This window comes from Vespa mandarinia, chromosome 2 (assembly GCF_050613455.1).
Source record: "Vespa mandarinia isolate Hongniang chromosome 2, ASM5061345v1, whole genome shotgun sequence".
Lineage (NCBI taxonomy): Eukaryota > Metazoa > Arthropoda > Insecta > Hymenoptera > Vespidae > Vespa > Vespa mandarinia.
In genome coordinates, this window is record NC_140811.1 from 11997501 (window position 1) to 12010809 (window position 13309).

General features: G+C 29.6%; 1 protein-coding gene across 5 annotated transcripts in view; it reads right to left on the reverse strand.

The window, feature by feature from the left end:
* Shab (Shaker cognate b) overlaps positions 1-13309 on the reverse strand; it is a 40908-nt gene that overhangs the window by 23666 nt on the left and 3933 nt on the right. For all 5 annotated transcript variants that reach the window (XM_085655456.1, XM_085655455.1, XM_085655453.1 and 2 more), the window contains exons 2-3: positions 5537-6383; positions 4683-4981 (exon numbers count right to left, since the gene is read on the reverse strand). In XM_085655456.1, coding sequence (XP_085511582.1) covers positions 4683-4981; positions 5537-6383 — 1146 coding nt within the window. The remainder of the gene's footprint in view (positions 1-4682; positions 4982-5536; positions 6384-13309) is intronic.

A 13309-nucleotide genomic window follows, 5' to 3' on the forward strand; every position in this document is an offset into this window, starting at 1 on the left:
TATGTTACGTATACAAACACACACGCACGCACTCATATATCTGGATTTTTTAATAATTTTTTTTCTTTTCTTTTATTCAAATTTTTTGTGAACAATTAACTCCTATTTCGAATGTTAATAAAGAGAAAGATTATTTAAGTATTATTTATAGGTAATAAGTATAATTATATTATATCAATTGTAAGTAATATATTGTTATCTTTATAATAATAACAATAATGATTATTATTATTATTATTATTATTTGTAATATTATTTATATTAATATAATATATTTTATATAAATTATTTATAATATTATTTATATTAATATTATAATATCATAATAAGTAATATATATATATAAATATAAGTATACACATACACACGCACATACATACTTATATAATTTTTTTATAAATACAAGAAAGGTATTGGGTTATAGAGGGTTAATACAATCACAATGAAGTTCTCGTCAAATTTCACGTTTAAATTTTCGCTCAATCAAATATCAATCAAATATTCTTTGTAATTAATTTTATCGACGATGAAAGTGAATGCAAAAAAAAAAAAAAAAAAATAAAAACAAAATCAAAATAAAATTTATTAAAAATATTTCATAATGATTAATGTTCTGTAAGTTATTCATTCGATTGGTTCATTACTTTCGAGCGAAAATTATCCATCGATCCAAGATCTTTTATTTTACGAATGTTCATTCGATTGCAAGGATTGAACTTCAAAAAAATAAAAACAAAAAAAGGAAAAAAGGAAAACTATTATCAAAGCTTCTTGCTATCACAATAAATTTCCATCTCATCGACGACAATTACGGCAGCTTCAATTATACACGACTTCGTATATTTATCGTTTGTATAAAAAAACGAAAAAAAAATTAAGAAGTAAAAGAAGATAAATAAATAAATAAATAAATAAATAAATAAATAAATAAATAATTAATTAATTAATTAATTAATTAATTAATAAAGAAATGAATGAATGAATGAATGAATAAATGAATGAATATACAAATAAGGGAAAAAAGAAGTATTTCGATCTCGAGTATTGTGTGTTCGTGAATAAGTATATTTATGTGTAAAAACATGGTATAGTGTTATAACATGTAAAAGTATGGTTGACGTCTATCTTATAGGAAAACGAATGCGCGACGAGCGCGCATGTATGTATATGTGTATATATATACAGAAAAAATATTATATCAAAGTAGATAAGGATAGAAAATCGTCAAGAAGATAAAGATGAAATTAGATATGATCGTTCTTTCGGGCTCTCCAGAGATCGTTGGTTCGCTCACTAAAAGGGCAAAGACTTGCGCAGAAAATAAATAAATAAATCAATAAATAAATAAATATAAATAAATACCTCGTAGCTTATAACTATAATAAATTAAATTAACTATCTTTTTCATTGTTATAAACAAATTATCGTTTGATTTATAAACTACATTTTCATCGCGCAAGTCTCCTTTCGAATAAATCAACAATGTTACAAATCTGCTCATGAGAGTTTGAACAGACTAAAATTGATGTTTAAAAAAAAAGAAAAAATATGGATAAAAGAAATAAAAAAGTAAAATAATAAAAAAAAAATAAAATAAAATAAAATAAAATACAAAAAAAAATATCGATCTGTCTCTTAATTATAAAAAAAGGAACGCGAGAGGACCGAACGCTTTTATACTTTGATGACATGCATACATAAAAGTATACATAGATAGAAGGATAGATGGATAGATAGATACGTAGGTAGATAGATAGTTAAATAGATAGATAGATAGATAGATGGATAGATAGATAGATAAATAGATACATATATACATGTAGAAGCGAAGTCTTCTTTCACGAAGCTGATGTGCAAGATGCTATTTAGAATGTCATACTATTTTCAGCACGAACCTCTATGCATCTATATATCGAACACGCGTGGTAATTCTTGGACTTTGCAATCGTTAGAAACATTGCAATCAAGGCATTACTATTATTATATATAGAAAGTACATTATATATAGGTACGTACATATAGATATATATACATATGAAACTCGTAATAACGTTGGCAATCGAACCGTATGTATAAAAGAAACGATCGCTCTTCTCGCTTTCCTTAGGTAACAAGGAATAAATAAATTCAGATTGATATCGTATTAGAACGACGATAGTAATTATTTGAATTATATGAATTAGAAAATGACCATATATTTCTACGGCTTTTTAAAAAGCTATTTTGAAATCGAATACGCCCGATAATTAAAAGTATTTCACGTAACGAAATAAAAATGATATTAATTACAACCATTAGTTAATTAATCATTAGTAAATTTTATTAAATATTTCAATGTATTTGCAGATAATTTTTATTAAAAACAATTCTTATTCGATAACTTTGTTTACAAATGTTGAATCAAAACACGAATAACGAAAATAAATAAAAATATTTTATTATCGATTAAAATGATAAAGGTCAATGCGCTTTCTTCTATGTCATATTTTATTGAAATTTTAATATTTTTACTTAAGTTATTTTACGCTTTTTTTTATATGTAAATATCGAAAAAAAAATGCAAATAACGAAAAAAAAACAAATACCGATCGACGATATTACTGGCGATTAGAACGATAAGGGATTAACGCACTATTTACGATATTTATCATATTATATTCAAATCTTATTAGATATATTTGTATATTTGAAATATTAGATCATTATATTTGATAAATCGCTACTTAATGTAAAAACTTTTCCTTTTAAGGATCGTGTTTCGGAGTAGTTTAAAAATAAGTTTCAACGTCGAAACGACATTGATTAGAGACGTTAATGAAGAATCAATGAAAGACTATAAATCATACCAAAAATTTTTTATTTATCTCAATTTATACTCAAATTTTCGAGCGTGCTCGATTAAAGGAACAAAGGAACAAACAAACAAACAAACAAACAAACAAATAAATAATTTAAAAATAAATAAATTAATCAATCTAATAAATAAAAATATAAATAAATGTATATATGTATATAGGTTTATATGTATATGGTGTCGATAATAAGCGCTGATATCTGGCTCCATCGCTTGTGTTGCCTTACGCTAGAGTATAAAAGCACAGGGGGCGGGAGCACTTAGGTCGAATTCATGCTAGCGACATAGTGCAACACACACCGATATTTTTGCGTAAAAAAGCAAACGAACGAACGAACAAACGTACAAACAAACGAACAAACAATGATCGTTCGTTCTGGGTTAAAACGCACGAAACGAAAAAAAACTACGAGAGAAGAGAAAAACAGAAAAATCAACAAAAAAAAAAAAAGAAAGAAAAAAGATATAAGAAAATATTAGAAAAATATCTGTGCAACTTTGAATTCACGCCAAATCGTTCGTGTAATATACGTAGCTGATGATTTATTTGCAAAAATAACTCAAGTCAGAAAAATGTAATGTAATGTGTTTACATACAAAAAGATTCTACGATGTCATTGTAATACCTCCAAGAAGGGACAAATATTCCTAGGTTGAATTAAAAGTTCCTAGATGATTATTAAAAATCAATTGCTATTTTTTTTCCAAACTTTTTAAACTAAATTTTCTTTTATTTTCTCCAGAAACTGTAATTATAGCTGGACTCGTAGTTTGTACGATCTAAAATAAAAAAAAGAAAGAAAGAAAGAAAAGAAAAAGAAATTTTCGCGTAAAAAATCTCGAAAAAAAAGTAATTAAGTTTCAAAATAATCTAGGAACTTTTCACAAACCTAGGAACTTTTTGACCCATCCTGTACACGTACAATGTATATTTCCTTTTGTACACGTATACATTGTATGTAAATCAAAATTTAACATATGTATATGTATATGAATATGGATATAGATTTATATCTATTATATAATATTTGTTATATATATATATATATATACATATTGTATGTATATGCAAACAAAAAGTAAACACACGTTGACAATTGCAATTTTTAACTCGCGCAATCCTGTGAAGAAGCAGGATGTTACTGAGGATTAACGTCAATAAGAACAATGCACTTGAATGATTTTTTTGAAAAATGAACAAACGAAATCAAAGCAAAGCAGTACATCATATATATATCATAGAAATGATAAAATATTGACCAGCCGAAAAAAATATATCTAAATTTTCATAAGATAAACGACGATACGTTCGCGGCCTTCCTGTGGTTTTATGCTCTACATTTTACAAAAAAGATACTTCCTTGGAAAAAATTAATAAAATTGGAAGCTATCTGCTTCGCTATTTTCTGACGAGCCTAATATTATTGTTCGATTCTCGATGATATCATATACCACTGATAGTTCATACATTTTTTTATATAAATACTTTTTCTATTTGAAACTATGTTCGATATTTCGGATATGCAAAAAAAGAAAAAAAAATAGAATTAATCAAAAGAGAATTAATATTCCAATTGAAAGTAATATCCTATACAAATTAATAAATATAAACAAATAAATGAATTAAAATAAACAAAATAAACAAAATAATAAAATAAATAAATTAATGAATTAAAAAAAGGTATGTTTGATCGATTGTCGAGAATCGTTTAGGCTCGTGAATGATGTGAGGCTAAAAAAAGAAGAACAAAAACAAAGAAAAAGAAAAAGAAAATCTTTTCACGTTATAACGTTAATATAATTATAACGAATATTTGATGATACTTACGCTGGGTGTCGTATTTTCTTGATTCGCATTCTGTGCCGGTACCTCGTCGTGGAAATAATCGTCATTCTGCGTCCCGGGTACGCTCTGTGCGAAGTCCAAAAGACGACGATTCGGACTGTCCGGTGTCGTCGGAAGGTCGTTCGGCAGATTCGGGAAGCAGGACGACGCACTACGACGATGCCGGGAGAGACTGTAATGCTCATAGTTACGATAGCAACCTGGACCAGTTTGTGCGGGGCCCCGACCACATGCTGATTCACCTTCCGTGCTGTTACCATCTACCCCAGACATGTTGTGACCTGGAAATATGTATGTTAGAGAGCATCAGGAGCCTTGATCGAACGATTTATCACTTCTAATCGAATTTCGGTGCTAATGGTGCTGCTCGGTTGGACGTCGTTGAAGGATTCGATATATATATATATATATATATATATATATATATATATATATATATATATATATATATACATACACGGTGTTTATTTGTTAAACAAATGGTCAATTATAAATATTCTTAGACTTTGGTAAAAATGTACGTTTATGACGTACATACATACATGTGGTCGATACATAGGGTTATTCTTTTTTTTTTTGTTTTGTTTTTTCGTATTACGGGTAAGACGATGTCAAGACCAACTATTTCTTAAACACCTTGTATTTAAGAAAAAGTGCAGATACGAAGTATGACGTGCGAAAGGAACATGCTTGCGGATTATCATTTCATGACTTGCTCAGTGATTAGGTCATCGAGTATTTGACGTTTGAAATAAAAATAAAAAGAAAGAGAGAGAGAGAGAGAGAGAGTCACAAGGTCAATGTTGTCCATGTTTCGTCGACGGTCCGTCGCTTACCAGTATCAACGATGACGTCGATAAGGTCCATGCTCTTGGCGAAAGCATCCCTCAGATTGATGTGATGAAAGGAGACGATGCTGCCCTCTCTCTTAGCCCTCTCAAGAGCTTCCCGCCTCTTAAGGGCCTTCTCCCGTCTCATCTGATTCTTGTAAAACTCAGCGAAGTTGTTGACGATAATGGGAATGGGTAACGCGATTACCAGGACACCACATATACAACACACACTGCCGATCACCTTGCCGAGCGGGGTCGTGGGGTAGATGTCGCCGTATCCGACGGTGGTCATCGTGATGCCTGCCCACCAGAAGGTCTCTGGAATGCTTATGAATTTGGTCCCGGGCTCCTCCTTCTCAGCGAAATAGGCGAGACTAGAGAATATGAGGACGCCCATTGCCAGGAAGAGCATCAGCAGGCCCAACTCCTTATAAGAGTTACGTAGAGTGAAGCCGAGACTCTGTAGCCCGGTCGAATGGCGGGCCAACTTCAAAATTCTTAAAATCCTCATTATACGAAATATTTGGACTACCCTGCGTACATCTTGGAATTGGTCGGTCGCATTCTTGTTAGTCTCGACCAGGAACAGGGATACGTAGTACGGCAGTATAGCCAACAGATCGATCACATTAAGACCGCCTTTGAAGAATTTCCATTTGTCCGGTGAAGCACTGAACCTAAGCACGTACTCGAGGGTGAACCATGTTATACACACGGCTTCCACCATGGCAAGCTGTGGATTGTCTTGAAAGTTCCCCTTCTCATCATTCACTTGCATACTAGGAATGGTGTTGAGAGTTAGTGCGATCGTCGAAAGCACAATAAAGAGTATTGATATCACAGCTATCACCTGGAAAACCGACGTTCAACCGGTCAAACGTTAAGTTTGATCGTTTGCCTAATTATATACTCCTCTAAAAAAACCTTCAATTGCTAATGTCGACATTTACTTTCGCTCCTTTCCATCTAATTCTTGATTAATAATACCTAACGAAGACCTCCTAAGACGTAACAGTCAGAGAGAAAGAGAGAGAGAGAGAGAGAGAGAGAGAGAGAGAGAGAGAAAGAGAGAAAGAGACAGAGAAAGTGAGAAGGTAAAAAAAAAAGAAGAGAATAAGAATGAGAATAAGATTACGTATTACAAAGAAAGACAGAGAAAGAGAAGGAGAGAGAGAGAAATAGAAATACAGATGAAACGAACGATAAATTCGAGTAGTATAGTACCTATAAAACCAGAAGATTTTCTTCTGACTCTCGAATTTCCTCCAATATTTTAACGATAAATTACAAATATGTGTGATACACAAGCGTAGCTATCAAAAAGAAGATGAAGAAGAAGAAGAAGAAGAAGAAGAAGAAGAAGAAGGACAGAGGAAATGAAAGTTACTTCAAAGTGTTCCAACAAAGTGGAGTGTTCCCTCTTTCCTCCTTTATTCAAAAATACGACGGAAGCCATAACCAAAAATGGTATACACAATAATAAGCTCTTTCGTATTACGAAAAGCGATGTATAACGGTGATTATAAAAGGCTGTTAAGCTGCAGAGATTAAAAAAATTATATGCTGTATAATATAATTTAGAAAAAATGTTCTTTTTTTCTTTCCGCGCAAAAAAATGGCGAATCGAAGCGAAGCGACAACTATCGGAAGATGATTGAAAATACGAAATATGTGTGTATCTGGCGTTGAACAAAAGGATTTATTAAAGAAGCAAGAGAAATATGCTTGAATTATAGGAGAAATCTTAAGCTATCCTTTTCATTTTATTCAAAGATATATAAACGCGATAAGGAAAAAAGAAAGGACGATAAAAAAAGAAGAAAAAAAAAGAAAAAACAATACGAAGAATACATTTCTACGAAGAATACAAAACGATGATGAATTTGGTCTATATCGATAAGAGAAGTAATGAGTTGAGATATAACGGTGTACTTATGATATATACATATATTTTGTTTCTTTTCTTTTTTTTTTCTTTCCACATATTTGAGACGTGTAAAAGTGCGAACGATGGGCCAGCATAAAAAAGATCACTAACGGGCTAGGAAAAGATTTGAAGGAAGAATAAATATATATGTGTATGTGTGTATATACATACAAACACACACATATATTATATATATATTGCCTTCGTGTATATATATATATATATATATATATATATATATACGCGAAGCAATGGCAATTACAACGACAACAGCAAAAAAGAACGGACATTTTCATTTCCCATGGATTTGTATGGGTCGTTTTTTTTTCTTTTTCTTTTTGTCTTTGTCGTTTTTCGTTTGAGGATGGAAAAGGGGAGGGATGAAGGCGAATTTCTCTATCCGATATTGCGCAAGAAAGACATCAGGCGCATTTAGAAGGCAAATATTGGACGCTTTAAAGCAGCAGCACCGAGAGGAGTGGCTCGTCGTTTAAAGGCAGTCTGCCCGACGTCGCTCGACTCACAAAAAATATGTTTTGCACGTTGTTCGGCAAGCGTATTGAAGAAACATCATTTATTTATTCCCTTCAAAACCCCGCTCCCTCTGTCTCTATCAATATTATTATCCCACCCCGTACGCCACACGCTAGCTATCTTTATATACATGTTCTTTATTAACTGAATTCCTCCTGGATATAATAAATCTGGCTTAAAGCACAGTGCGGAATATAAATCCCAACCACCAAAAAATATATCACCCTTGATATCTATGTAATATGTAAGTATATATATAGAGATATAATTGATTTATTTAATCGCGCTTTTTTATATATATATAGTCTTCGTCGCGTCGTCGGTGCAATCGCTACAATGCGAAATCAATTCGTAGACATAAGGGTTATAGCAAAAATTATGTTGTTTTTAAAACGCAAAAAAGTAAGAGGCGCTCGTTTCGCAAATTTATAATTACGGATAACCGAGCTAATTCGCCGTCTCGTGGTCGATTAAATCATATCAAATCAAATTTTAATTTATTATTAATATCGTTCAGATTATATTCCAATAATTATTTGTAAAATTTTAAAACGAATACAAAAGTTAGAATAGATTTTGATCTTTGTTAATCGTTAATGATCAACAAGATTTTATTCCTCGAGACGGCGTTTATTGTATCTAACATTCGCAAAGTTTTAATTATTTGTAAATACCGAGCAAATTTGCCGTCTCGTGGTCAATCAAATCGAACTAATTCTGAAGATAGTGTTAAAATCGTTCAAATTAAATTCTATAATTACTTATTTCTATAATTCTATAATTACTTATTACTGGAAATATTAATACGAAGAGAGAGAAGGTGAGAAAAAGAGAGAAAAAGAGAAAGAGAGAGTAGATTGTAATAATCGTTTTTAATTCTTAACGATCAACTCGATTTTACTCTTAATGAGACGACTTTGTTCTATAATCTGTATCATTCGCAAATTTGTAATTATATATAATACCGAACAAATTTGTCATCCTATGGTTAATCAAACCAAACTAATTTATATTAATTATTCAATAATTACTTTTTAAATCTATTTTAACACAGAGAGAAAGAGAGAGAGAGAGAGAGACAGTTGATTTCAATGATTGTTTCCAATCGTTAATAAATTATCTCGATCTAGATCCTCGAGACGGCGTAATTGTATATCTATATCATTCACAAATTTCAAGTTATGACAGCAATCTAATTCGCTGTCTCGTGGTTAATTAAAGAAGAAAAAAAGAAGAAAAAAAGAAGCAAAAAAGAAAGAAAAAAAATCCAAGAACACCAATCAAATATTAAATAATCTCTTCAATCAAAAAAATTCAATAATCATTTTTAAATCTATATTAAACATGACAAAAAATAAAGATTTGAATTCATCGATTATTAATTTGATCTATTGTAGATTCCTCGAGACAACGTTATAACTATAGTATATCATTTTCAAAACTAATAATAATTAAGTGAACAAAATTCACCGTCTCGTGGTGAATCGAATAAAAAAAGAAAAAGAAAAAAAACGAAAAAATCATATTAGAGTTACAAAACAATTCTATTAACACCACATCGATTTAAATTCAATCGAACAATCATTTTTAATCGTTTTAACGTGAAAGAAATTAATTTTAACGGAGAAAAAAGGAAAAGAGAGAAAGAGAAAGAGACAGTAAACTTCAATCATTGATCATTGATTATTGATCATTGACCATTGATCATTGTCAATCGTTAACGATTAATATGATTAAATTCCTCGAGACGGCTTAATAATATGATATATATATATATAATGCAATATATTTTCAAGCAAAAACATAAAAAGGTCTTTGTAACGTAAGAATAAAAGGAATCTTGTCCTGCATGCATACAAAATGGGCAAAAGTACTGTTCTCCCTCAATAGAAAGTTAGAAAGAGATAAAAATGAGTATATATATATATATATATTCATTTTATTTATAGAAAGAGAAAGAGAAAGAAAGAGAGAAAGGGATGAATACATAAAGAGGAAGAAGGAAGGGAAAGAGAGGAAGAGAGAGAGAGAGAAAGAACAGTGACCATTTTATCCACATGAAAAGTGATCGTGCTAGTGGTATACGACAGTGTATATAATAAATGTGTATGTGTGTGTATAAATACGTACGGTAAGTATAATTGTTTATAGAAAGCTGTTACACGTGCGCTTTTAGATATACGATGTGCGGTCATATTATATATTAACTGCTGGGAAAAGCAAAGTTTCTAAACGAAATCGTTGAACGTGTTACATTTTTAATTTTCTATTTTTTTCTTTTTCCATTTTTTACTATTATTATTATTATTATTATTATTATTATTATTATTATTATTATTATTATTATTATTATTATTATTATTATTATTATTATTATTATTATTATTATTATTATTATTATTATTATTATTATTATTATTATTATTATTATTATTATTATTATTATTATTATTATTATTATTATTATTATTATTATTATTATCTCCTTTATTTATTCGTAATTTGTATTTTTTTTTCTTCATTGTTACAATTGAACTTGCTTAATTTCATATGTTATAAAATTAAGGACTCTTTTGAATATGATATTCTCGCAAAATATTGTATTTATTTTTACAAAAGATCCTGTTTCTTTTTTTCTTCTTTCGTGAGATTACTATAATAGTAAAACTTTAGTTTCTACGATTTCGTTTGAAACCATGAGAAAAGAAATAACGAGGGGATATAAAAGAAAAATAGAGACTTTGATATTAAGAAGTAGACAAAAGTAATAAGTAAGGAAAAGCCAGCGGACCGCGATCGGTGTGCAAAAAAAGGCGAGATCTTTTCGAGTAAATTCGTAAATCAACGTGGAGGACAGAAAAAGTGCAGAGTGAAGATAAAAACGCAAGCTTTATACTCTGTATTACATATATATTCTCCCCAAGTCGAATAATAAAACGCGTAATAAATGGCTCGAGTCAAGGCTAAGGAACGATCGTTTCTATTGTGTTACTTTGTTTATGTCACACATGAATTTGAACTCGTCAAAAAGAAAAAAAAATATACATATATATATATTTATTTATTTATTAGATCTATATGAATTTCCTGTTTTTTGTTTTTCTTTTTTTTTTTCTTTCCACTTTTTTTTTTCATCGAACAGATAGACATAATTTTTTTCGACAAATCAATCAAACATTTCTTTTAGTTTATTAATATTATTATTTTTCTTTTCTTCTTTTTCATCAACTAGATCGACAAAATTTGTTGTTTTCGAAACTAATTGTACATTTACTTGTTTTAATCATTAATATAAATTCGAATGATTATTAATGAAAACGAATGTTCGTTGAGCTCGACTCGAGATCCCTCGATCGTGAACATAAGAAAAGTTATTTGCGTGCTGGATCGACGTAATGAAAAAAAAAAAAAATTAAAAAAAATTAAAAAAAATTTATAATTTCTTTCGGCGAGAAAAAAAAAGAAAAAAAAAATATTTTACCATCGAAGTAGAGCTATCCTCTAATCCCGTTCTAAGTGCTTTAGTCACGGCGCGAGTAATCTTCTAAACTTCGGTCTTATTAATCGATTTTTTCCTACTGTTTGAAATAAACATACATACGTCACGGATAATCTATACTTTTTCTATAATATTGATAGATCCGTTAAGACATACGCGTTGATTTCACTAATATAAAACTAACAATAAGCATCTTTTTCTCTAGACGGAAAAAAAATTTTTTTCTTCTTCGCGTAGATAATTCCTCGAGGTATATATATATATTGAACATGCAATATTACACGTCTAACGTTCACACGCTATTGTCAGTTCGATTTTATTATTTTTTTAAATTAATTAATTAATTAACGTCGCTGGCCATTGTTACTTGAACGTTTACCCTTCATGACTTTTTTTTTTAAATTAGAAAATTAAAATTCCTATATGGAAAAGGATTAAAATATTTCGTTGTACGGAGAGCAACGGTTCCCTTTTTTTTTTTTTTTTTTTGTAAAAGAGAATCGATGAAAAAGATTGTACGAGACACTAATTTAAATTTCTTTTTTCTTTCTTTCGTTCATTTCTTTTTTTTTAACAATACGACATGTCAGAATTTAATTGTGGTTATTTATTTTAAAAAGTTAAAAAAGAGTATCGCGAGATGCGATGGAACGAACAAAACGAGTTATAATCTCACCGGCTTCGTTGGATTCGTGACTGACGTGCTTACGTCGTGTAGAAAAAAGATAGTAGTATTTCGTCGTTGAGTTAGAGCACTTGGAGAGAGTTGATTAAAAAGGAATTGGGTGCTGCCACGTTAGAACCCCGCACAATTTTTGTTAATCAATCTCAGAGCAATAGTGTGTGCAATGTGTATTGTTTGTGGTGTGTACGGCAACAATATTAGATATATATATATATATGTTTATATATATATAAGCATGACCGTTCATACATATATATGTATATATATGCGTAGTATATAGATACGTATAATATATATATATATATATATATATACACACATACCTATATACATATATATTAGTATAAGGTAAATAGATATATATATATATACATATATATATAAAAATATATACATATACACAGAGAAAAAGAGACAATTACAACATTCGCGAAAGGGCGCCGCCTGCGTGCTTCGAAGATTCTCTCACATTTTAATTTTTCTCTCTCTTACAATTTGTTTTTATTAATTTTTTTTCTTTCTTTTTAGTCTTTTTTTTATTTTACTTTCCTTTCTTTTTCGTTTCTCATTTTTATTTTTATTATTATTTATTTGTTTGTTTTATTTTATTTTATTTTATTTTATTTTATTTTATTTCATTTTTTATTTGCCTTTCTTTCGTTCATACCAATTTATTATCTTACGTTCCTTTACTGAATTCGACGTTCGTACATACGGGAAAAGAATAGAAAAGAATTCGGTGCTCACTGACATTTTCTACAATAGTAGCCTAAACGTTCGTTCTAAACGATCATCTACTATGTCTACTTGTTACAAAAAAAAATAAATAAAGAAAGAAAAAAATAAAGAAAAAGAAAATTAATAAAAAAAAAATAAATATAACGAGAACATTCCCGTGCGATATAATTATTCGTCTATAGATACGAATTACTGTGAAGTTTTGTGTAAAATTACTACAGAAATTATCGGCGATTTTCTGGCCACATTACATCAATACAATTCGATTCGACTCGATTCGATCGATCGATTAGGAACGTCGGATTCGGCATATCAGAAACGCTAAGTTTTTTCTTTTCAATATATTTTTCATACATTAATTCTTTGTGGAATAAATGTCCACATTTTTAAAGA